Source organism: Pelophylax lessonae (genome assembly GCF_965119305.1).
Source record: "Pelophylax lessonae genome assembly, chromosome: 12".
Taxonomy (NCBI): domain Eukaryota; kingdom Metazoa; phylum Chordata; class Amphibia; order Anura; family Ranidae; genus Pelophylax; species Pelophylax lessonae.
The window spans coordinates 8,780,900-8,806,543 of NC_138779.1; the positions used below are offsets into that span (position 1 = coordinate 8,780,900).

Below are 25,644 nucleotides of genomic sequence, written 5' to 3' on the forward strand. Positions count from 1 at the left end.
AGGCCTAGCCCGGAATGTGGCCTTCAGGCGCTAAGCTCTGTCTTGTGGCCTACTGTGTCTGTTATCCATGGAGTGCTTTCCAGGTCCAGAGCCGCGGCATGACCTGTGGTCTGACCTTCTCTCTGTAGGCTCACTGTTGAGTAAGGCACTTCACACCTGCTGTGGTCATTAGGAGGAGGGAAGCTCCTCTTATTAGATTTTTATTCATTTCATATGAAGGGCGATGTTACTGGAGGAGGTGGGAACATCCAAAATATCCATGTGGGCAAAAACAAAATGTGGAATTCTTTATTGTACTGCTCAGAGAGTTTCCTGATTGGTCTATTCTTCTTTTCACAGGTATTTCAGGCTTCGTTACGACTCCTGAAAATGGTTATCACTCATTATATCCCCAAACATAAGCTGGGCAGAGGTGAGACGGTGCACTGCGTGGAGAAAACTCTGCCAGACCTCCTCTCCAGGACCGGCGACTCTGCAAACCGACACCGAGTGATCGCCGCCAACTTTATTCAGGTATTTACACTTCTGGCTTCCTCACCAGGGTGATAATGCAGTCTCTGGTGTGTCCCTAAGCAATATGTAAGAAAAAAAAAAAAAAATATATATATATATATATATACAGGGCTCAAAATTTCAGGCCATGAGTTACTAACCAGGCCTTAAGAGTTACTTGCCACTTGTTGCCCCACCCAAACCCTACCCTGCTCCACCCCTAAACATGCCCTCGTAAAATATCTCATAAAATTACACTGTTAATTGTTTTATTCAGAATTAAGTTACAAAAAAATATTAACAACAACAAATTTAGAGTGCCCACAGCATGCCCCCTTAATAAATTCAGAGTGCCCACAGCGTGCCCCCTTTCAATGCATAGTTCCCACAGCGTGCCCCCTTTCAATGCATAGTTCCCACAGCGTGCCCCCTTTCAATGCATAGTTCCCACAGCGTGCCCCCTTTCAATGCATAGTTCCCACAGCGTGCCCCCTTTCAATGCATAGTTCCCACAGCGTGCCCCCTTTCAATGCATAGTTCCCACAGCGTGCCCCCTTTCAATGCATAGTTCCCACAGCGTGCCCCCTTTCAATGCATAGTTCCCACAGCGTGCCCCCTTTCAATGCATAGTTCCCACAGCGTGCCCCCTTTCAATGCAGAGTTCCCACAGCGTGCCCCCTTTCAATGCAGAGTGACCACAGCATGCAGAGACCAGCGCACACTTACCTGATGCAGCGGCGGCTTCTCCTCAATCCTCCGCATCTCCTGAGTCCTCCTCCTCCTCGGCCAATTGCAATTGTTCACCTTTCGGCCAATCAGGAAACGGGTCTTGGACATCGCATACTAGCTCATTATGAATTACTTACCTTAGAACGAAGCCCCGACACGGACCCCTGGACACCGCTGTGGGAGCGGACATGATCCCTCGGCGTCTCTTCCGGGTTCCGCGGCTCCGGCGCTGTGAGTGGCCGGAGCCGCAATGACGTCACTCCCGCGCATGCACGTGGGAGTAATTTTCCGGCGATTCCCGGCAAGGAACTCTGAAGGTCCCCCCGGACCTTCAGAGCGCATGCGCCGCACTCGTCAGAGGCTGCATGCAGTGGTAATATCTCCTAAACCGTGTAGGTTTAGGAGATATTAATTGTACCTACAGGTAAGCCTTATAGGCATACCTGTAAGTAAAAGTCAAAAAAAGCGGTATACTACCGCTATAATGTCTAAACCGCTGGCAACAAAAGTGAGTACACCCCTAAGTGAAAATGTCCAAATTGGACCAAATTTGCCATTTTCCCTCCCCGGTGTCATGTGACTCGTTAGTGTTACAAGGTCTCAGGTGTGAATGGGGGCAGGTGTGTTAAATTTGGTGTTATCGCTCTCACTCTCTCATACTGGTCACTGGAAGTTCAACATGGCTCCTCATTGCAAAGAACTCTCTGACTCTAAGCTATAAGAAGATTGCCAAGACCCTGAAACTGAGCTGCAGCATGGTGGCCATACAGCGGTTATACAGGACAGGTTCCACTCAGAACAGGCCTCACCATGGTCCACCAAAGAAATTGAGTGCCGTGCTCAGCGTCATATCCAGAGGTTGATGGTGTGTTTGGTAAAATTTGTGGTATGGTTGAATGTCAGGCAGTTGGTTGGTGACGGGCCTTCTTTTGAGCAATCTATTATTTTCCATAGGTGTCCCTCCTGTTTTCCTCCTGTCTAGTTGTCCTCTTGTTGCACTTTCTAGTAGTTTTTGTGTCTTTTGTTGGTCTTGCAGTCTTCCTGTTGTTCTTGCTGGTAGTCCTCCCGTGTCCCTGGGTTCTGCTGTCCTGTTGCTCTTGATTGTAGTCTTGCTGTCTTCCTATTCTATTCTTCCTATTCTTGTTCTGATTACTACTGGGTTTCCATGATTCAGCTGTCTTCATTTTACTCATTGCTGGTGCCTCTCCTGTCTCCCTGGGTCCTGCTGTCCTCTTGCTGGTGTCCCTTTTCTTCTCTTGCTGGTGGTCCTCCTATCTTTCCTAGGTTTTTCTGTTATTTGCACTGTGTTCCCTGGATTCCCCTGTCTTCATGTTGCTCTTGCTGGTGCCCCTCCTGTCTCTCATGGGTCCTCTTGTTTCTCCTGTTGAAGCTCCTTCTGTCTTCTATTGGTTCTGCTGCCCTTTTGTTGTTTTGGTGGTGCTCCTATCTTTCCTACGTCCTTCTGTCCTCATGTAGCTCTTGCTGTTACTAATTCTGTGTTCCCTGAATTCTGTGGCTCTTGCTGGTGGTCTTCCTGTCTTTCCTTGGTCATGTTGTCCTTTTTTTTTGCTCTTGCTGTTATCCTCCTGTGTTCTTTGTGCCTTGCTGTCCATTTGTTGGCTTGTGTCTCCTCCTCTTGTCTTCTCTAGGACCTACTGTGCCCCATTTGCTGGTTGTCCTCCCGTCTTCCCTGTGTCTTACTAGGGGTTAAAAAAAAAAAAAATAATCAAGCTTCCAATTAAAAGATGTAGACGTAGTGTTCTGTACCCCCAACAACACAGCGTCCTCTGCCCCCTTCACATCACCCCCTACCCCCATTGTAATGTCCTCTGCCCATTCCCCCCCAAGCTAGTGTCCTCAGCCCCCCTTCACATAACCCCTCACTATAGTGTCCTGTAACCCCCAAAACAATGTCCTCTGCGCTCTTCACCCCCCACTGTAGTGTCCTCTGACAGTGTGAGACGAGGAGCGTTGACAAACTGCACTTCCTCCATTTACATGTGACCCTGGCTGTGATTGGACACAGCCAATCACATGGTTAAAGAGCCGCGTCATCAGGTCTTTATCGAGATCGGGGTCGCGCCATGTCCTTGGAACGAGATCACCGAGCTACGTGCGAGAGCGGCCGTTCTGGGGCACAGCGATATGACGTCATCCCATAACGAGAGCCGCACCGCTCTGCCATCATGTGACTGTGGGTGGGAAGTGGCCTGAAGGGCCGGACACGTGCTTTAACCATTTCATGTGGCCCTCGCATCGCTCCTGCAGCTGCGGCACCACCCTCGTCTCCACCCCCACCTTGTCTCAGCAGCAGAGAGGGTGACAGAGCTCCTCCGCCAGATCCTGCCTTCTCCCTGCAGCCAAGGAGAGACTTGTCTTGATACCCCCCCCCCCCCTTGTCAGCAGCAGAGAGGAGGATAGAACTCCCCCCTACAGATCCTGCGTCTCTCTGTGCAGCCGAAGCATCCCCTCATCTCCACCTCCCCTAATCTCAGCATTCAGCAGACTCTGGCAGCTGACTCCATCCCTCCCCTGGCCCTCCTCCTGTACCTGCACTTTCAGTGAAACGTTATCAGTGAAAGTGAAAGAAAATCTCAAATTTTGGGTTTTCCCCAGAAAAGTAATAGGGGGGGGAAATTTTCCAAAGGGGACACGAATTCTGGTGACCTGGGGGACCCCAAAAGATTCCCTTAATTTGTAGGAATTTCCTCCCACTTCCTGTTTGGCTATGGGAGAGGAAGTTAAAGAGGTTGTAAACCCAGAAAGAAAAACAAATGGACAAAAAAAACCCTGTAAGACAAAGGCATAATGTATGGGGTGCATTGCATAGAGTCGCTCAGTATGAAATACTTACCTTAGAACAAAGCCCCCGCAGTGCCGCCCGCTCAGCAGAGACACAGCCGACATGTTCGGCCATCCTGGTTCGCATCCTCCGGCCATCTGATTGGCCAGAGGCGCGATGACATCATGACACAGGGCTCTGAAGGAACGGCACGGGGGGTCAATGATGTTGTATATACTGCGGCAGGCTGCTTGGCTGCGCGAATCGCTGTACCTGTACGGCGATCTGCGGGAGCGCTCCTGGGAGCGAGCACGCGTCGCCGCAGACACGCTCCCGCCCCCGCTAGGCAGTGGGGATGCTGATCCATGGGACCGGCGATACTGATTGCCGCCGGGCACCCGCGAGATCGCTCCCCGCTGAGAGAGGACGCTCATTTGTAAACACAGGCGACGTTCTTCTCTCTGGAATGATCACAGAGCGCCTGTGATCCTTCTATATAGGAACACAGATCTCTATGATCATTTCACAAGCCACGCCCCCATACAGTTAGAAAACACCCCTAGGCTCACATTTAACCCCTTTGATCACCATTAGGTTAACCCCTTCCCTGCCAGTGTCATTAGTACAGTGACAGTGCATATTTTTAGCACCGATTACTGTAGCAATGTCACTGGTCCCCCCAAAAGTGTCAGAAATGTCAGTCAGGGGTCCGATCTGTCCGCCGCAATGTCGCAGTCCCACTAAAAATCACAGATCGCCACCATTTAAAAATAAAATTGATATAAATCTTTCCCCTAGTTTATAGACGCGATCACATTTGCACAAACCAATCAAAAATCGCTTATTGCGATTTTTTTTTTTTTTTTTTTTGTTTTTTACGAAAAATATGTAGCAGAATACAAATTGGCCTAAAAGGATTTAAAAATTTGGTTTTTAATTTTTTTTTTTTTTGGGAATGTTATATAGCAGGAAGTCAAAAATATTGTTTGTTTTTCACTGAAGGAACAGCATGGGCGGCCGATGACATCATATATATACTGCGGCAGGCTGGCTCGGCTGCGCAAATCGCTGTACCTGTATGGCGATCTGCTCCTTCTTTTTTTTTTTTTTTTTTTTTTACCAAAAACATGTAGCAGAATACAAATTGGCCTAAAAGGATGAAAAAAATTGTTTTTTATTTTTTTTTTTGGGAATGTTATATAGCAGGAAGTGAAAAATATTGTTTTTTTGTTTTTTTCAGAATTGTCGCTCTTTTTTTGTTTATAGAGCAAAAAATAAATATTGCACAGGTGATCAAATACCACCAAAAGAAATCTCTGTTTGTGGGGAAAAAAGGACGTAATTTATTTGGGTACAGTGCCGCACGACCGCGCGAATGTCTGTTAACCTAATGTAAAAATCACAGAATGCCGCCATTGCTAGTAAAAAAAAAAAACAATAAAAATGACATAAAATTTTTTTGTAGTTTGTAGACTCGATAACTTTTGTGCAAAATCAAAATACGCTTATTTTTTTTTTTTTTTTTTATACCAAAAATATGTAGCACAATACAAATTGGCCTAAAATGTTAAAAAAATTTGGATTTTTAATTTTTTTTTTTTTTGGGAATGTTATATAGCAGAATGTGAAAATCATTGTTTTGTTTTTTTTTTTTTTTTTTTTTTTTTCAGAATTGTCGCTCTTTTTTTGTTTATAGTGCAAAAAATAAAAATCGCACAGGTGATCAAATACCACCAAACGAAATCTCTATTTGTGGGAAAAAAAGGACATGGATTTTATTTGGGTACATCGTCGCACGACCGCGCAATTGTCTGTTAAAGTAACGCAGTGCCGAATCGCAAAAAATGTCCTGGTCATTAAGGGGGAAAATCCTTCCGGTCCAGAAGTGGTTAACAGACCATAAAGGACCAAATAAGAGAAGTTCAATGTTGGGGTCTACATAGCCTTTAAATTTCCCTTTTTCATGTCTTTTTTTTCATGTTTGAGGCCCCTTTCACATTTATGCAACTTCAAAGTCGCACAATTTTACCATGATTTTGACGCCACTTTTTGATGCAAGTTTGAATGGGCTTATAATGTCTTTTCCTCAAAACGCATCAAAATCATGCCAAAGGTAGTGCAGGGACTACTTTGAAGTCGATGCGACTTCAAGTTGCACAGATATGAATGGGGCTCATTGGAAATAATGGAGAACGACTTGTCATGCGATTTTGTAGTCCCAAATCACATGACAAGTCTCACCAGTGTGAAAGGGGCCTAAATATAAAAAAAAAAACCAGCCAGCATGCGGTGTTGTCCCTGTAATAGACTGGCGGATAGGATTGTTTATAAGGCACAAAGGCGAGCTACAATAAGACGTAATGAAAAGCACGCCGTAAACATCAGTGGATAAAAATGCAAAACCCCAGGAGCGCGGAGTGCGAACAATACCGGCCTTGTTCAGAAATGATCTCAGCGGCTGCCCAAGCCTAGCAGTCCCTGCGATATTCCAGCACAGCCCCGCTATGGAACAGTAACACTTTGTGTGCGCCTTTAGGGACCGCCGCCGTTATTTACTGCTACGTTCTCCCAGCCTGGAAAAGAAAACACGCGAGTTTCCTCGCAGCTCAGACTTGTCTAGAGTTAACGTCCCCCCCTCTTATAAAAGCCTCAGTCCCCCTCACATCCCCCCCCCCCCCTCGCCCGTCTCCCGGTGGCGCACCATTTTTTTTTTTCATGGGCGCATTTTTGGCTTTGGCAAAAAAGAGATTTGTAATCACACGCTGAAAGGAAAGCGGTGAAAGCCATTACACACGCCAGGAGCAAAAAAAATAAAAGTGAGAGGGTTAAACTGTGTGGGGAAACGACTTTTGTTGGATTGACTGTAGAAATTCGGGTAAAATAATTCTGATATAGGGAATATGTATCCGTTTTTTATTTTTTTTATTGGTGCTCATATATAAAATATAAACATTTTAACTTTTTTTTTCTTTTTTTTATAGTTGGGCAAAATTTTAAAATCTTGCTTATTTTAATATTTATCATTATATGTAAAGGGTAACTCCACGTTCGTGGGTAAAAAAAATCAGCAAATAAAGAAAAAACAATATAGCGTATACAATTGCAACACAAATATTGTAATTGAATGTTATTAAAAATTCCCTTTCCTTTTCAATCTGCAGCTATTGTCATTTCCTTGAAATCCAATATGGCCTCCTGGAGCTGTTCTGTACACAGAATGTATACTGACCACACCCCCAGAAACACAGAATGTATACTGACCACACCCCCTGAAACACAGAATGTATACTGACCACACCCCCAGAAACACAGAATGTATACTGACCACATCCCCAGAAACACAGAATGTATACTGACCACACCCCCAAAAACATAGAATGCATACTGACCACACCCCCAGAAACATAGAATGTATACTGACCACACCCCCAGAAACATAGAATGTATACTTACCACACCCCCAGAAACATAGAATGTATACTGAACACACCCCCAGAAACACAGAATGTATACTGACCACACCCCCAGAAACACAGAATGTATACTGATCACACCCCCTGAAACACAGAATGTATACTGACCACATCCCCTGAAACATAGAATGTATACTGACCATACACCCTGAAACACAGAATGTATACTGACCACACCCCCAGAAACATAGAATGTATACTGACCACACCCCCAGAAACACAGAATGTATACTTACCACAACCCCTGAAACACAGAATGTATACCGGCCACACCCCTAGACAGAAACACAGAATGTATACTGACCACACACCCAGAAACATAGAATGTATACTGACCACACACCCAGAAACATAGAATGTATACCGACCACACCCCTAGACAGAAACATAGAATGTATACTGACCACACCCCCAGAAACCTAGAATGTATACTGACTACACCCCCAGAAACACAGAATGTATACTGACCACACCCCCAGAAACACAGAATGTATACTGACCACACCCCCAGAAACACAGAATGTATACTGACCACACCCCCAGAAACACAGAATCTATACTGACTACACCCCTAGAAACACAGAATGTATACCGACCACACCCCTAGAAACATAGAATGTATACTGACCACACCCCTAGACAGAAACACAGAATGTATACTGACCACACCCCCAGAAACATAGAATGTATACTGACCACACTCCTAGACAGAAACACAGAATGTATACTGACCACACCCCTAGAAACATAGAATGTATACTGACCACATCCCTAGACAGAAACATAGAATGTATACTGACCACACCCCTAGATAGAAACACAGAATGTATACTGACTACACCCCTAGAAACACAGAATGTATACTGACTACACCCCTAGAAACACAGAATGTATACTGACTACACCCCTAGAAACACAGAATCTATACTGACTACACCCCTAGAAACACAGAATCTATACTGACTACACCCCCAGAAACATAGAATGTATACTGACCACACCCCTAGAAACACAGAATCTATACTGACTACACCCCCAGAAACATAGAATGTATACTGACCACACCCCTAGAAACACAGAATGTATACTGACCACACCCCTAGAAACACAGAATGTATACTGACCACACCCCTAGAAACACAGAATGTATACTGACCACACCCCTAGAAACACAGAATGTATACTGACCACACCCCCAGAAACATAGAATGTATACTGACCACACCCCCAGAAACATAGAATGTATATTGACCACACCCCTAGACAGAAACACAGAATGTATACTGACTACACCCCTAGAAACACAGAATCTATACTGACTACACCCCTAGAAACACAGAATCTATACTGACTACACCCCTAGAAACACAGAATGTATTCTGACCACACCCCTAGAAACATAGAATGTATACTGACCACACCCCTAGAAACACAGAATGTATACTGACCACACCCCTAGACAGAAACATAGAATGTATACTGACTACACCCCTAGAAACACAGAATCTATACTGACTACACCCCTAGAAACACAGAATCTATACTGACCACACCCCTAGAAACACAGAATGTATACTGACCACACCCCTAGAAACACAGAATGTATACTGACCACACCCCCAGAAACACAGAATGTATACTGACCACACCCCCTGAAACACAGAATGTATACCGGCCACACCCCTAGACAGAAACACAGAATGTATACTGACCACACCCCCAGAAACATAGAATGTATACCGACCACACCCCTAGACCGAAACACAGAATGTATACTGACCACACCCCCAGAAACATCATGTCCTGCTTGTGTGATTGGCTCGCCAATTTTCCCAGAAGTCTGCACTAAGATACAATCAGATTTCTGGCATTCCCTGCAACACAAATCTCATTTTTTGGTGAGATCCTCCCAATAGGAACACGTCTAAAGGGATGCAGGCCCAGCAGATTTCCTCATTAGAGCCCTGCAGCTTCCACAGCTGATAGATAATTATGAAACCACTCCCATTAGACCCACTCAGCACAGAGGAACAAACAATGATTTCTTCAGAATAACAAAAGGTAGAAATCTGCAACAAAGTTTGTTCCAATCCCAGCAATGTACAGAGATCACCCAGAGGGGGAGGGGTTTTCTTCTCAACAAAAGTGGAGTTACGCTTTAAGCTTAGGCTGCTAATGGCGTACCACATCCATTATTTATACAACCAGCTATGTAGGACTTTACTGGTACAAGAGAGGACAGACGCATGTACAGGGGGGGAAATAATGATTTGATCCCTGCAGATTGTGTTAGAAAGAAATGGCGGGTGTATAATTTCTATCATAGGTGTATTTTATATGATAGAGACAGAATATCAACCAAACATCCAGAAAAATAAACACCTAAAACAAATGTTATAAATTTGTTTCAGTTCAATTAGTAAAATAAGTATTAACCCCAAAGCAAGTACCATGACTTAGTATTGGGGGGGGGGGGGACCCTTGTTGGAAGCACAGAGGTCAGACGTTTCTTGTAGTTGGTGGCCAGGTTTGCACACATCTCAGGAGGGATTTTGGTCCTCTCTTCTTTACAGATCTTCTCTAAATCCTTAAAGGGATTGTAAAGGCAGGCGGTGCATTAAAGGGGGAGTAAAGTCTTTTTTTTTTTTTTCTGTTACCTGAAAAGTAAAGGCATAATGTGCTAGTATGCATCACATACTAGCACATTATGTGACCCTTACCTCCAAACAAAGCTCTCGTCCCCACTGGAGGCTGCATCCATCTTCACCTGTCTCCCTTCCGGGTCCGCAGACTCTGGCTGTGCTGCGGGCCGGAGCCTCCTGATGTCACTCCCCCGCTGGTCACGGCACAAGGCTGTGAAGAAATGGCACGGGCGGTCGTTCCTTCAGAGCGCATGTGCCGGTGGCATCATCGGTGCGGTATACAGTAAATACAGTGTCTCCTAAACTGAGCAACCTCCTGTGCAAATATAAATTGTTTACCTGTAAGTCCCTGTTCACATCGGTGCGATTTGTCGCATTACAAGTCGCACCTCATTGCTGGCAATGGAACCGTTCAAATAGCCGCGCAGTATTTTTTTTTCTTTTTTTTCTGCTTTCATTGACTTCTGTGAAATGAAGTCGCAAGCTGCAGTGCAAATCGCACTGGTGTGTGGCTTTGAAGTCACGCTGAAGTAGTGCGATTTCTAAGCCGCAGCGCTGTGAATGGGGGCTAAAGACTTTTAAAGCGTCGCCTATGGATGGTAAAATTATTTGTCGCCATTGCATGGGCGTGCCCTATTTTAAGGTGTGATATGTTTTGTATCTATTTACATTATCTTTTATATTTTATCAAAAAATTGGGTTATGTATTGTGTTTTTGCATTAAAATTCAAAAAAGGGTGTTTTAAAAAAAAAAAAAAAAAATGTTTGAAAAGCCACTGTGCAAATACCGTGTGACATAAAACATTACGAAACCCAACAATTTCTTCTTTAGGGCCTCTGCTTTAAAAATAAAAATTAGGTTTTGGGGTTCTGTTTTTTTAAAGCCGGTTGGCTGTCTTGTAAAAGCAACCCTATACGTCCCCCCCCCCCCACACACACACACACACACCCACCACCCCCCCCCCCCCCCCCCCGCTGCCTTCCACGGCTTTGCTGGGATCTCCTGTCCCAACAGAAGTCCCAATCGATCAGCTGGCGCTTTCACCAGCTGATCGGAAAGCCAAAAAAAGACCAAAAATTGGCCTTGCTGGGCTTTAGGATATAGTAACCCAGAAGAGATGACATCACATATCTTCCGGTTTACCTGGATGTAAATGGCGCCATTATTACTGACCAAAAGCATTCAGTCCCACCAATCTTTGTGTTTAGAATGCTTTTAAAGTGGAGTTCCGGCCTCAAAATCAACTTTGGACCATCCGCTTGCTGAGGGTCACCTGAAAATGAAATGGAAAGTCACGATTTTTTTTTTTTGTTTACTTACCTTGTTATTGAAGAAAATATACTCACCTTTCTTCCTCTTCCCCCCTCTGTGGCCGCGGCCCGCGCCGTCACTTCCGGCTTGCATTGATTCCTGGGAGCCGAACATCATCGCTCCCAGGAGTCAATGCGCCTGCACCGGCCCCGCTCGTCACTTCCTCCTTGCATTGATTCATTGATTCCTGGGAGCTGAACGTCATCGCTCCCAGGAGTCAAAGCACCTGCACCGGCCCCGCTCGTCATTTCCTGTCTGCATTGATTCCTGGGAGCTGAACGTCGTCGCTCCCAGGAGTCAATGCGCCTGCACCGGCCCCGCTGGTCACTTCCGGTGTGGCGCATCATTCCCTGCTAAACAGCTTCTGGGTATGCCCAGAAGCTGTGCAGGGATGACGCTCCTGCCCTAGAAGTGACGAGCGGGTCCTGGCATAGAAGTATTTTTTTACTGTTTGTTTCAGGCGGGTCTCATCTTTTGTTGTGATGAGTCCTATGTCACCTGGTTGGCTGTGTTTGGCCTTGGGGGACTTGTTCTTTTCTGCTGCTCCCACCCCTCATTTTATAGCACTGCTTTGGGATGTCCCTAATGATATGAATCAGAGAGAACTGCGTCCGTCAATGAACGATAGAGAAAACTGGATTTTTGACTTACCGTAAAATCTTTTTCTCTTAAGTTCATTGACAGACGCAGCACCCGCCCCTCTATTTTGAGTTTGGTTGGTGTTACTTTCTGACACTGCTTTGATACAAAACTGGCATCCTATGCAGAAAGAGAGAGGGTGTACCCTCCGGGACTGCCCATAGGCGGAGCCAGAACTTTTTTTCTGCCTACTGTCTCCTGTAGGGGGCAGTATAACCCTACTGATATGGATCAGAGAACTGCATCCGTCAATGAACTTGAGACAAAAGGATTTTACGGTAAGTCAAAAATCCACTTTTTAGTCATAAGACTAAAATATGACTAAAACTAAATTGAAAATTGACATAAAAGTTAACACTCCCCTGCTGGCCATTTCTAAATCGGCAACACAATTCAATCCAGAGCCGGTAATAATAGCACAATAAAGTCTAAACATGTATTGCACCACCACATAAGTAGAAGTATGGGGCATCTACTGAACTGCTGAAAGAGAAAAAAAAATCAAGAAAGACTTTTTTCTGATATTTTTTCTTAATATTTAATGCTGGTAATATATTCAGGTGATGACATTACAGCCAATAGAGATTGCAGTTTTTTGGGGTTTTTTTGTATTTTAACCACTTGCCGACTGCCGCACGACTATTTACTGCGACAGTCCGGCTCTCCTGGGCAAACCGACGTAGGGCTACGTCGCTCGCCCAGGAGCCTCTAGGGGGCCAGCGTGCGCCGCCGGAGGCGCGCTCCTGCCCCCGCTTGTTCCCGCACATCCTGGTGCAAGTGACCGGCAGCTCCGATGTCCACCGGCCACTCGCAATCTCCCGCTGGAGAGGGAGAAAGGCAGGCGGCTGATGTAAACAAAGCCGTCTGTCATTCTCCCTGGTGTAACTGCAGAGATCATACGGTCCTGCTATGTAGGATCGCATGTCTCTGTTGTTACATCACAAGCCACGCCCCTAGGGACACAGTTAACCCCTTTCCTGACAGTGTCATTTTTACAGTAACAACAGTGCATATGTATAACACTGATTACTGTAGTAATGTCACTGGTACCCCCAAAAGTGTCGGTCAGGGGTCCGATCTGTCCGCCGCAATGTCGCAGTCCCGAAAAAAAAATCGCAGATCACCGCCATTACTACTTAAAAAAAAAAAACACAATAAAAATGACATAAATCTCTCCTATAGTTAGTAAACACAATAACTTTTGCACAAACCAATCAAAATACAGTTATTGCGATTTTTTTTATTTTTATTTTTTTTTTTTTGCGCAAAAAATAAAAATCGCACAGGTGATTAAATACCACCAATAGAAAGCTCTGTTTGTGGGGAAAAAGGGACATCAATTTAATTTGGATACTGCATTGCATGACCGCGCAATTGTCCATTAAAGTCACGCAGTGCCGATTCACAAAATAGGACCTGGTCTTTGAGCAGCCAAATCCTCCGGGGCTTAAGTGCTTAAAGTTGCACTTCTGTTTGTCAAAAAGCAATATTTTTGTTTGTGAAACTCTGGTTTTATTTATAAAGATGTTGTATATCACAATGGCTAAATCTGTGTCTGTAGTGCGTGTTCAAACCTTAACTGCCGGTTCAAACTACTCCGACTTGTCAGGCGACTTGGTCGCCTGACAAGTCGTGCTTCATTCTGTGCAATGGGAACCGTTCTAATAGGAGCGACTCAAGTCGCTCCGACTTAGAAAAAGGTTCCTACACTACTTTTGGCCGAAGTCGGAGCGACCTGCATTGACTTCCATTATGTGAAGTCAGTGCAAGCCGCGCCGAAGTCGCGGTGCACGGCGACTTGTTCAAGTCGCCCCGAAGTCGTGTCGCCATAGTGTGAACCGACTCTTAGGCTACGTTCACATGTGGGCGTAGCGGATCACGGGCAGAATCACCTTGATTCTGCCCGCAATCCGGAAATCATTGCAAATCCCGGGGCGCCTGTGCGATGGCCGTGATTTGCAGTGGCACCCCAAACGCTGTGCAAAGTTGCCGCGATTTTCGCCTGCCGAATCGCGGTAACATCGCGCAAATAGAATCGTGGGACGCATGATGCACAAAAGAAGCTCTTGTTCCTTTTTTGGGGGCGTCATGCGTCCCGCGATTCTGTTTGCGTGATGTTACCGCAATTCGGCATGCGGAAATCGCGGCAACATCGCACAGCATTTGGGGTGCCATTGCAAATCACGGGCATCGCACAAGCGTCCTGGGATTTAGAAATGATTTCTGGATCGCGGACAGAATTGCGGTGATTCTACCCGTGATCCGTTACGCCCACATGTGAACGTAGCCTAATACCAGAAATAATAACATATTCCATTTTTTCTGCAGGAGTATATAATTAGTTTGGAAATCCTAGAGGAATGTTCAACCACTTGCCGACCGGTCACGTTGACTGTACTGCGCCAGTGGCTCGATTCCATCCAGCGACGTAGACCTACGTCGCTGGACTCCTCCCCTTGTAGGCGGCACTTGCACACCATCGGAGGCGCGCTCCCACTGTTTTCAGTCACAGCGGGAGTCGTGCCAGGGGAGGAGATGCGGTGATCACCACCGCTCTTCCCCGATCGTCGGGGAATCGAGTTTGGAGATCCGCCCACTTGTGTAAACAAAGCGGGTGGATCTCCTAAGTGACAAGGAGTGACAGATCGGAGGGTTCAGCATAGCTCAATCTGCGATCTGTCCCTGTGTCACTCAGTCCCCTCCCCCCACACACGTCAGTAAGCACCAGGCATACATTAACCCCTCCCTCTCCAATAAAATTACCCCTTCCCTGCCAGTGTCATTTTTACAGTAACCGTGCATATTTATAGCACTGATTACTGTAGTAATGTCACTGGTAACCCCAAATGCGTCAAAAATGTCAGTCAGGGGTCCGATCTGTCCGCCGCAATGTCACAGTCCCACAAAAAAAATTGCAGATCGCCGCCATTACTAGTTACTAATCGCTTATTGCGATTTTTTTTTTTTTTTTTTACCAAACATAGGTAACAGAAAACAAATTGGCCAAAAATTTAAAAAAAATTTAGATTTTTACTTTTTTTTTGGGGAGAATTTCATATTAAAAAATGTGAAAAATATTGTTATTTTTTCAAAATAAACGCTCTTTTTATGTTTAAAGCGCAAAAAGTAAAAATCGCACAGGGGATCAAATACCACCAAAAGAAAGCTCTGTTTGTGGGAAAAAAAGGATGTAAATTTCGTTTGGGTACGGCGTTGCACGTCCGCGCAATTGTCAGTTAAAGTCGCACAGTGCCGAATCGCAAAAAGTGGCCCAGACATAAGACAGCAAAATCCTCCGGTGGTAAAGGGGTTAAATAATGCATTACAATTTACCTAAACCAATCGATTTGTAGTTGTCTAAAATGTACTGAGTAAAACCAAAACAATTCAGATGACTAAAATACGACTAAAATGGCATCTTAGTCAATACTATAACTAAATCGAAATTTTCTGCCAAAATGAACACTGGTTGGATGTTTGTATGCAGATGTACTAAACAGTATGTTTTTTTTTTTTTTTTTTTTTTTTTTTTTTTGTTTTTTGTTTTTTTTCTATAGAGTAACTTTTTATTAAACTTTTTTTTCCCTTGTGTTAACAAACAAAGGGAATGTGCCCAGCACGGTACAGCACCGAGACGAAGCTCGGAACAAAGGTATATATATATGTATAGGTATATATATGTATACTGATTGATGTGCTCCGGATTTGTCCTGCAGGAAATGGCAATCTTTAAAGAAGTGAAACCTCTACAGATGATTCCCGCTCATTTGGTTCAACCACTGAAGGGGACAATGCCATCAAGGCTGGCCCTCAGCCAGGTGGAGCTTTTGGAAAACCTGCTTAAGGAGCTGGGCGTGGAGAACTCCGGCTTTACCATTGACAACGTCATGAAGGTGAGTAATGGTCCTCGGTTCAGGTAGAAGAACCATACTGACCAATGGGGAACCTCTTGTGTCAGATCTCCTCCTGAAACACTCAAATAATTTGAAAAAAATCAAACCTCTCATTTGAGTTGATAACTCTAGAAGAGATCTCTATAGGAGATGTGAACATGTTTCCCATAAATTAAACATTTATCCATTTGCCGACCAGTGAGGTGCTGGTATGTCGCTGGACTTTAAGTGGTTATACCTGGGATGATGTTATAGCGGGATGATGAAGCCGACCTCAATGCACTGTTTAATTCGGCAGCTATGTGGCAGACATGGGCATCTGCAGGTAGGGGCAAGGGGGGGTGAATGCCCCCCCCCTGGAATCTCAACTTCCCCTTTCAAGTGGTTGTTAAGCCCCTTTATACCATCCTGTCTGGTCTGTTTAATAATCCTGTGTGTATGTGTTTTAAAAAAAATAAGCCGTTCTTTACCAGTTTTCAGAGGACCGAGCGCCGCTCACGTGACCCGTTGTCTCTCTCCTCTCCCTGTCTGACAGCTGCCTGCAGTGGGTGGGGCCGAGGATTCCTCACTGATGTCAGTCGGGAGGGGGAGAGGAGGAGAGAGGCAGTGGGTCACGTGAGCGGCAATCGGCGCTCTGAAAACTTAGTAAAGAACGGCTTATTTTTATAAAACACAGACACAGGGGCACACAGGATTATTAAAAAGACTGTAGAGAGGATATGAAACTTTTAATGAATCTACAGCAGCAAGAGGAGGGGGTGGTGGTGCGGGCACTGACACAGGAGCAGACAGGGAGGGGGAGAGAGGACAGAAGGACTGTGGATGATGGAGGCACATAAACTGACCACGGTGTCAGGGCTCAGCAGCCATGATATACCATAGTCAGTTTACAGAGGGGAGGACATAGCCAGGCAGGATCAGCCAGGTATTTTAGGTGATAGAGGGGGCCAAATTACACAGCAAAGCACTGTGCTGTATAACATGCTTTAACAGGATCTATTTTTTTTTAGGTTAACAAATGCTTTAAAAATAAATGCTGCGGTTTGCTCTTTAAAAATAAATATTCAAAATAAGTATAATGACTAAGCCCCACCCCTTCATGACATTGTTGAAAAGGGGCGGAGCATGGGTGACCTTATTATGCCCCCCCCCCTGAAAAAAGTTCTGCAGACGCCCATGGTGGCAGATGGGGTTTAATGTTGATAAATGTAAAGTTATGCACTTGGGGACTAAGAATATGCATGCATCATACATACTAGGGGGAGTAGAACTGGGGAAATCCATAGCGGAGAAGGATCTGGGGGAATCCATAGCGGAGAAGGATCTGGGGGAATCCATAGCGGAGAAGGATCTGGGGGAATCCATAGCGGAGAAGGATCTGGGGGAATCCATAGCAGAGAAGGATCTGGGGGGAATCCATAGCGGAGAAGGATCTGGGGGAATCCATAGCAGAGAAGGATCTGGGGGAATCCATAGCAGAGAAGGATCTGAGGGGAATCCATAGCAGAGAAGGATCTGGGGGGAATCCATAGCAGAGAAGGATCTGGGGGGAATCCATAGCAGAGAAGGATCTGGGGGGAATCCATAGCAGAGAAGGATCTGGGGGGAATCCATAGCAGAGAAGGATCTGGGGGGAATCCATAGCAGAGAAGGATCTGGGGGGAATCCATAGCAGAGAAGGATCTGGGGGGAATCCATAGCAGAGAAGGATCTGGGGGGAATCCATAGCGGAGAAGGATCTGGGGGGAATCCATAGAGGAGAAGGATCTGGGGGGAATCCATAGAGGAGAAGGATCTGGGGGGAATCCATAGCGGAGAAGGGTCTGGGGAAATCCATAGCGGAGAAGGATCTGGGGGAATCCATAGCTGAGAAGGATCTGGGGGAATCCATAGCTGAGAAGGATCTGGGGGAATCCATAGCAGAGAAGGATCTGGGGGAATCCATAGCGGAGAAGGATCTGGGTGTTCTGGTAGATCATAAGCTTACTAATAGCATGCAATGCCAAGCTGTGGTTTCTAGTTTTCCTGATCATACATCATGGGACACGGAGCAGGCTATAATAATGACTATCTGGGGTATTTGCCATCTATAGGTGAAAGGACACTGGCAAACTGATAAACAGGAAGTTCCCTCCCACACAGGAAGAACCTCATTTTGTTCGCCAGTGTCTTGAAGGTGATGGACATGGCTGTTTAAAGCTCTTCAATGATGTCCCAGTAAAGGGGCGTTGTGATCGGATCCATTCGAATGGCTAAGCGTAAAAGTACGGTACCCAAGCCTCGGATGGAGAAGAACGAGGTTTTGCCTGTAATACGACCTGATGGGCACTGGACCCTGAAAGTTGGAACCCTGGTTATTATTCCCAAGGAGTTTCCAACAGGGTGCTATACAGGTCCAAGGGGGTGGACCCCAGTATAAAAAGGGGGACCCAGTCCTTGAAGGTCCAGGGAAAACAGGGCCCGCTGTGATGGGTGAAGATTAAATTCTGTTTCAGGATCCTGCGGCGGGACTGGTACGTTTTTGGGGTTTTTTGTTTGTTTTTTTTCCCTCTCTTTTTTTCTCTTTTTAAGCATGGTGCCACCCTTTAGGTTAGAGGTGCACTCTACCGGGAGGGTAATTTCCTCATGGACGGTGCATCATCAAGTGTCTATGGTTCAGATTTGCAAGGCTGCTACCTGGTCTTCTGTACATACATTCACTAAGTTATACCAGGTGGATGTTAGAGCCCGAGAGGTGGCTCAGTTTGGAAGCAGCGTGCTACAGGCAGCAGCATAAGATTGTTTTGTCCGAGGGCGATCCTGGGATTACTGTGTTCCCTCCCCTCTAGAGCATTGTTTTAGGACATCCCAGATAGTCATTATTATGGCGTGCTCTGTGTCCCGTGATGTACGATAAAGAAAATTGGATTTTTCCTACAACTTACCTGTAAAATCCTTTTCTTGGAGTACATCACGGGACACAGAGATCCCTCCCCTCTTTTCTGGGATCTTCATTGCTTGCTACAAAAACTGAGGTTCTTCCTGTGTGGGAGGGGTTATATGGGGGGAACTTCCTGTCTATCGGTTTGCCAGTGTCCATTCACCTACAGGTGGCGTATAACCCAGATAGTCATTATTCTAGTCTGCTCTGTGTCCTGTCATGTACTCCCAAGAAAAAGATTTCACAGGTAAGTTGTAGGAAAAATCCAATTTTCTTGTAATAGAGAGGAATGGACTCTAGAGAGAGAGAGAGATATCTGTACAAATCATTAGTAAGACCTCATCTGGAATATGCAGTTCAGTTTTGGGCTCCGGTTCTCAGAAAGGATATCGGGGAACTGGAGAAAGTGCAGAGAAGGGCAACCAAACTGATAAGAGGCATGGAAGAGCTCAGCTATGAGGAGAGATTAGGGGAACTGAATTTATTCTCTCTTGAGAAGAGGAGATTAAGGGGGGGATATGATCACCATGTATAAATACATAAGGGGGGATATGATCTCCATGTATAAATACATAAGGGGAGATATGATCTCCATGTATAAATACATAAGGGGAGATATGATCTCCATGTATAAATACATAAGGGGAGATATGATCTCCATGTATAAATACATAAGGGGAGATATGATCTCCATGTATAAATACATAAGGGGAGATATGATCTCCATGTATAAATACATAAGGGGGGATATGATCTCCATGTATAAATACATAAGGGGAGATATGATCTCCATGTATAAATACATAAAGGGGATAGGATTACCATGTATAAATACATAAGGGGGGGATGTGATCTCCATATATAAATACATAAGGGGGATATGATCTCCATGTATAAATACATAAGGGGGGATATGATCTCCATGTATAAATACATAAGGGGGGGATATGATCTCCATGTATAAATACATAAGGGGGGATATGATCTCCATGTATAAATACATAAGGGGGGGATATGATCTCCATGTATAAATACATAAGGGGGGATATGATCTATATCTATAAATACATAAGAGGGGATATGATCTCCATGTATAAATACATAAGGGGGGATATGATCACTATGTATAAATACATAAGGGGGGATATGATCTCCATGTATAAATACATAAGGGGGAGATATGATCTCCATGTATAATTACATAAGGGGAGATATGATCTCCATGTATAAATACATAAGGGGAGATATGATCTCCATGTATAAATACATAAAGGGGATAGGATTACCATGTATAAATACATAAGGGGGGATATGATCTCCATGTATAAATACATAAGGGGGGGATATGATCTCCCATGTATAAATACATAAGGGGGGGATATGATCTCCATGTATAAATACATAAGGGGGGATATGATCTCTATCTATAAATACATAAGAGGGGATATGATCTCCATGTATAAATACATAAGGGGGGATATGATCACTATGTATAAATACATAAGGGGGGATATGATCTCCATGTATAAATACATAAGGGGGGGATATGATCTCCATGTATAAATACATAAGGGGGGATATGATCTCTATCTATAAATACATAAGAGGGGATATCATCTCCATGTATAAATACATAAGGGGGGATATGATCTCCATGTATAAATACATAAGGGGGGATATGATCTCCATGTATAAATACATAAGGGGGGATATGATCTCCATGTATAAATACATAAGGGGGGATATGATCACCATGTATAAATACATAAGGGGGGATATGATCTCCATGTATAAATACATAAGGGGGGATATGATCTCCATGTATAAATACATAAGGGGGGATATGATCACTATGTATAAATACATAAGGGGGGATATGATCTCCATGTATAAATACATAAGGGGGGGATATGATCTCCATGTATAAATACATAAGGGGGGGATATGATCTCCATGTATAAATACATAAGGGGGGGATATGATATCCATGTATAAATACATAAGGGGGGATATGATATCCATGTATAAATACATAAGGGGGGATATGATATCCATGTATAAATACATAAGGGGGGGATATGATATCCATGTATAAATACATAAGGGGGGGTATGATATCCATGTATAAATGATCTCCATGTATAAATACATAAGGGGCGATATGATCTCTATGTATAAATATATAAGGGGGGATATGATCTCCATGTATAAATACATAAGGGGGGGGATATGATCTCCATGTATAAATACATAAGGGGGGATATGATCTCCATATATAAATACATAAGGGGGGGATATGATATCCATGTATAAATACATAAGGGGGGATATGATATCCATGTATAAATACATAAGGGGGGATATGATCTCTATGTATAAATATATAAGGGGGGATATGATCTCCATGTATAAATACATAAGGGGTCCATATAGTGAACTCTGTGGTAATTTGGGAGTAATCACAAAAGACTGTGACTCCTTTTGTAGATAATAAGTCTAATCTTTGGCAATGCTCTTGAAGGGGTTAATTATCGTTAAATAATTTCTGATTGTAGAGAAGATCATTTCTGGAGATCCGTTGATTTGATTTAATGATTCGCTTGTTTTTTTCCCGTCAGTTTGCGTTAGGTGCGCTGGATTACACAACGGCCGAAGTGCGTGACAAAGCCGTGCGTATTATTCTCTATTTGTACCAACTGAACCGCTCCCAGGTTCTGGAACACATGCCGCCCGATGATGCCGCCACTCGCAAAAATCTCCTCTACAAGACGCTGTTTGATGGATTTGCCAAAATTGATGGTCGTCCTACAGAGATTGAGCTAAAGGTGAGACTGGAGAGATGGATGGATGGGCGCTGTGATCTCCTCTCCCATAAATTAGGATCTGATGTCTAATACTTGCAGAGATTATAAAGAAGGAAATTGAATTAAATCGGAACTCCAGGCAGATATAAAAGAGTCTTGTATCCATGTAAGACCACAAATAACAGTCGGTGCAATCAAAACCTAATAACCAATGTAAGGGTATTGCTGAACACTGAAGGTGAATTCCACAGCACCTATATAATAAATGTCCAATCCTAGGCTGAATTCACACCTGAGCGTAGTGTCTTTGAGCATTTTTTGGCGTGTTTTTATGCACGACTTGCACGTTTTTATACCGCATTTTTGAGCTTTGGTGTTTTCTCTATTGGCTTTAAAAAAAAATTATCTGTTACATCAGGGATTCCCAAACTACGACCCTGCAGCTGTTGCAGAACTACACATCCCATGAGGCATTGTAAAACTCTGACATTCACAGACATGACTAGGCATGATGGGAATTGTAGTTCCTGAACAACTTGAGGGCCGTAGTTTGGGAATCCCCGTGTTACATCATTTGTTGCTAGGCATTTCAGATTTTTTTTAGCTTTTTCCATTCGCTATTATTTCTTATTTAATCACTGCTGGGTTTTTTATTTCTTACTAAAAAAGAAAATTTTGAAAAAGAAAAAAAAAAATGTTCCTATTTTCTGTCGTAAATTTTGAAAATAAGTAATTTTTCTCCTGCACTGATGTGCGCAGATGAGGTGGCACTGATGAGGAGGCACTAATATGCCACACTGATGGCCACTGACGGGCGGGACTGATAGGCAGGCACTGACTGGCGGTACTATGGGCACTGATGGGCATTGGTTGGGAAGATTAATGGGCACTGTTTTTTTACTTTACTGTAATCAGTGCCTGGATTACCTGTCCTGGACTCCCCTGTGAGAAGGAGCTGCTGATCGGCTCTCCTCGCCACATACTCTGACAGTGTGAGGCGAAGAGAGCCGATAAACGGCACTTCCTCATTTACTGCACACAGCCAATCACATGGGTAAAGAGCCACACCATTGACTCTTTACCAAGATCGGGGGCCACGATCGCCACACTGCGTGCCCGTTCTGGGGCGCCATCATATGACGTCAACCCAGAACGGGAGCCACACCGCTCCGCCGTCATTTGACAGTGGGTGGGCGGCATGTGGTTAAGCTCCAGGGCAGGATGAAACGCGTGGGGATGTGTGGCCTGGTTGGAGCCCAGACTGAGGCTGTCATACACCTCCTTACAGGGTTTTGCTGTGATGTGCGACTTTTAGGACTTCCTTACCCTACTTGATGTTTTTAGGTGGGGTGAGCTTCCTCCTTGTCGGCACTCCTTGCGGTTTCTCATGCAAGAGGACCTGGTGGAGGCTTGAGAGGGGATCTGTCATTTTTGTTGTGGGACATGTGATTGGCTCCCAATTCTGCCCTTCCTTCTCCTGAGTGGAGTGCTGCATTAGGGGTTTGCAGGAGACTGATCTCAAGTTCAGGTCCCCTACAGAAATCATGCTGAAAATGTATTACAATGCGTTATCGTTTTCTATTGGTAGTAGAAGATGTAATTCCCCTTTAATTTACCTTGTCTTGTGGTCAGGCTCAGAAGAGGATGGCTGCGGAGGAGGCGGAGAGGCAGAAGAAGGAGGAGATCCGAGCTCTTCAGGAACAGCTGGCAGCTCTGAAGGATATTCAGTCTGAGGCTCAGACCGGCAAGGTGCGGACCGGCAGGGATTGTATACTTTGGACTCGGCATTGAGTATCGCGTGTCTCATGGAATCCTCGCCCGCAGAGCTCCTTTATTCTTTCCATATACACATCCACAGTATGACATATCCCCGGAGAGGGCCGACATAATGCAGCACACCGAGCAACACACCCTTCATCAGGCAGGAAAAAACACATTCTGTACATTATAAAGAGAGGGAGATTTTATTTAATGTAAATACTATATATACAGGGGGGGGGGTATATACAGGGAGGAGGATATATACGGGGGTATATACAGGGAGGAGAATATATACGGGGGGGTATATACAGGGAGGAGTATATATACGGGGGGGTATATACAGGGAGGAGGATATATACAGGGGAGGTATATACAGGGAGGAGGATATATACGGGGGTATATACAGGGAGGAGGTTATATACGGGGGGGTATATACAGGGAGGAGGATATATACGGGGGTATATACAGGGAGGAGGATATATACGGGGGGTATATACAGGGGGGGTATATACAGGGGGGTATATACAGGGAGTAGGATATATACAGGGGGGTATATACAGGGAGGAGGATATATACGGGGGGTATATACAGGGAGGAGGATGTATACGGGGGTATATACAGGGAGGAGGATATATACGGGGGGGTATATACAGGGAGGAGGATATATACGGGGGGGGTATATACGGGGGGTATATACAGGGAGGAGGATATATACGGGGGGTATATACAGGGAGGAGGATATATACGGGGGGGGGTATATACAGGTACATCTCATAAAATTAGAATATCATCAGAAAGATAATTTCAGTAATTCAATTCAAAAAGGTAAACTCCTATATTTTCTATAGAGAGAGATTTCACATATTTCTTTCTCCTAATTTTGATGATTATGGCTTACAGCGAGTGACACCCCAAAATTCAGTATCTCAGAAAATTAGAATATTACATAAGACCAATAAAAAAAAAAAAAAAGATTTGTAATAGAGAAATGTTGTCTTAGTGAAAAGTTTGTCCATGTACAGTATAGGAGGAGAAGTCTGTCCATGTACAGTATAGGATGAGAAGTCTGTCCATGTACAGTATAGGAGGAGAAGTCTGTCCATGTACAGTATAGGGGGAGAAGTCTGTCCATGTACAGTATAGGAGGAGAAGTCTGTCCATGTACAGTATAGGGGGAGAAGTCTGTCCATGTACAGTATAGGATGAGAAGTCTGTCCATGTACAGTATAGGGGGAGAAGTCTGTCCATGTACAGTATAGGATGAGAAGTCTGTCCATGTACAGTATAGGGGGGAGAAGTCTGTCCATGTACAGTATAGGAGGAGAAGTCTGTCCATGTACAGTATAGGAGGAGAAGTCTGTCCATGTACAGTATAGGGGGAGAAGTCTGTCCATGTACAGTATAGGAGGAGAAGTCTGTCCATGTACAGTATAGGAGGAGAAGTCTGTCCATGTACAGTATAGGGGGAGAAGTCTGTCCATGTACAGTATAGGAGGAGAAGTCTGTCCATGTACAGTATAGGGGGAGAAGTCTGTCCATGTACAGTATAGGATGAGAAGTCTGTCCATGTACAGTATAGGAGGAGAAGTCTGTCCATGTACAGTATAGGGGGAGAAGTCTGTCCATGTACAGTATAGGAGGAGAAGTCTGTCCATGTACAGTATAGGAGGAGAAGTCTGTCCATGTACAGTATAGGGGGAGAAGTCTGTCCATGTACAGTATAGGAGGAGAAGTCTGTCCATGTACAGTATAGGGGGAGAAGTCTGTCCATGTACAGTATAGGAGGAGAAGTCTGTCCATGTACAGTATAGGGGGAGAAGTCTGTCCATGTACAGTATAGGAGGAGAAGTCTGTCCATGTACAGTATAGGATGGGAAGTCTGTCCATGTACAGTATAGGGGGAGAAGTCTGTCCATGTACAGTATAGGGGGAGAAGTCTGTCCATGTACAGTATAGGATGAGAAGTCTGTCCATGTACAGTATAGGATGAGAAGTCTGTCCATGTACAGTATAGGATGAGAAGTCTGTCCATGTACAGTATAGGATGAGAAGTCTGTCCATGTACAGTATAGGATGAGAAGTCTGTCCATGTACAGTATAGGATGAGAAGTCTGTCCATGTACAGTATAGGATGAGAAGTCTGTCCATGTACAGTATAGGATGCGAAGTCTGTCCATGTACAGTATAGGATGCGAAG

The 25,644-nt window shown here is 44.5% G+C and overlaps 1 protein-coding gene across 1 annotated transcript in view; it reads left to right on the top strand.

The window, feature by feature from the left end:
* Positions 1 to 25,644, top strand: part of CEP104 (centrosomal protein 104) — a 177,247-nt gene that overhangs the window by 89,844 nt on the left and 61,759 nt on the right. The window contains exons 12-15 of the mRNA XM_082273168.1: positions 340 to 513; positions 15,786 to 15,962; positions 21,501 to 21,707; positions 23,319 to 23,435. Coding sequence (XP_082129294.1) covers positions 340 to 513; positions 15,786 to 15,962; positions 21,501 to 21,707; positions 23,319 to 23,435 — 675 coding nt within the window. The remainder of the gene's footprint in view (positions 1 to 339; positions 514 to 15,785; positions 15,963 to 21,500; positions 21,708 to 23,318; positions 23,436 to 25,644) is intronic.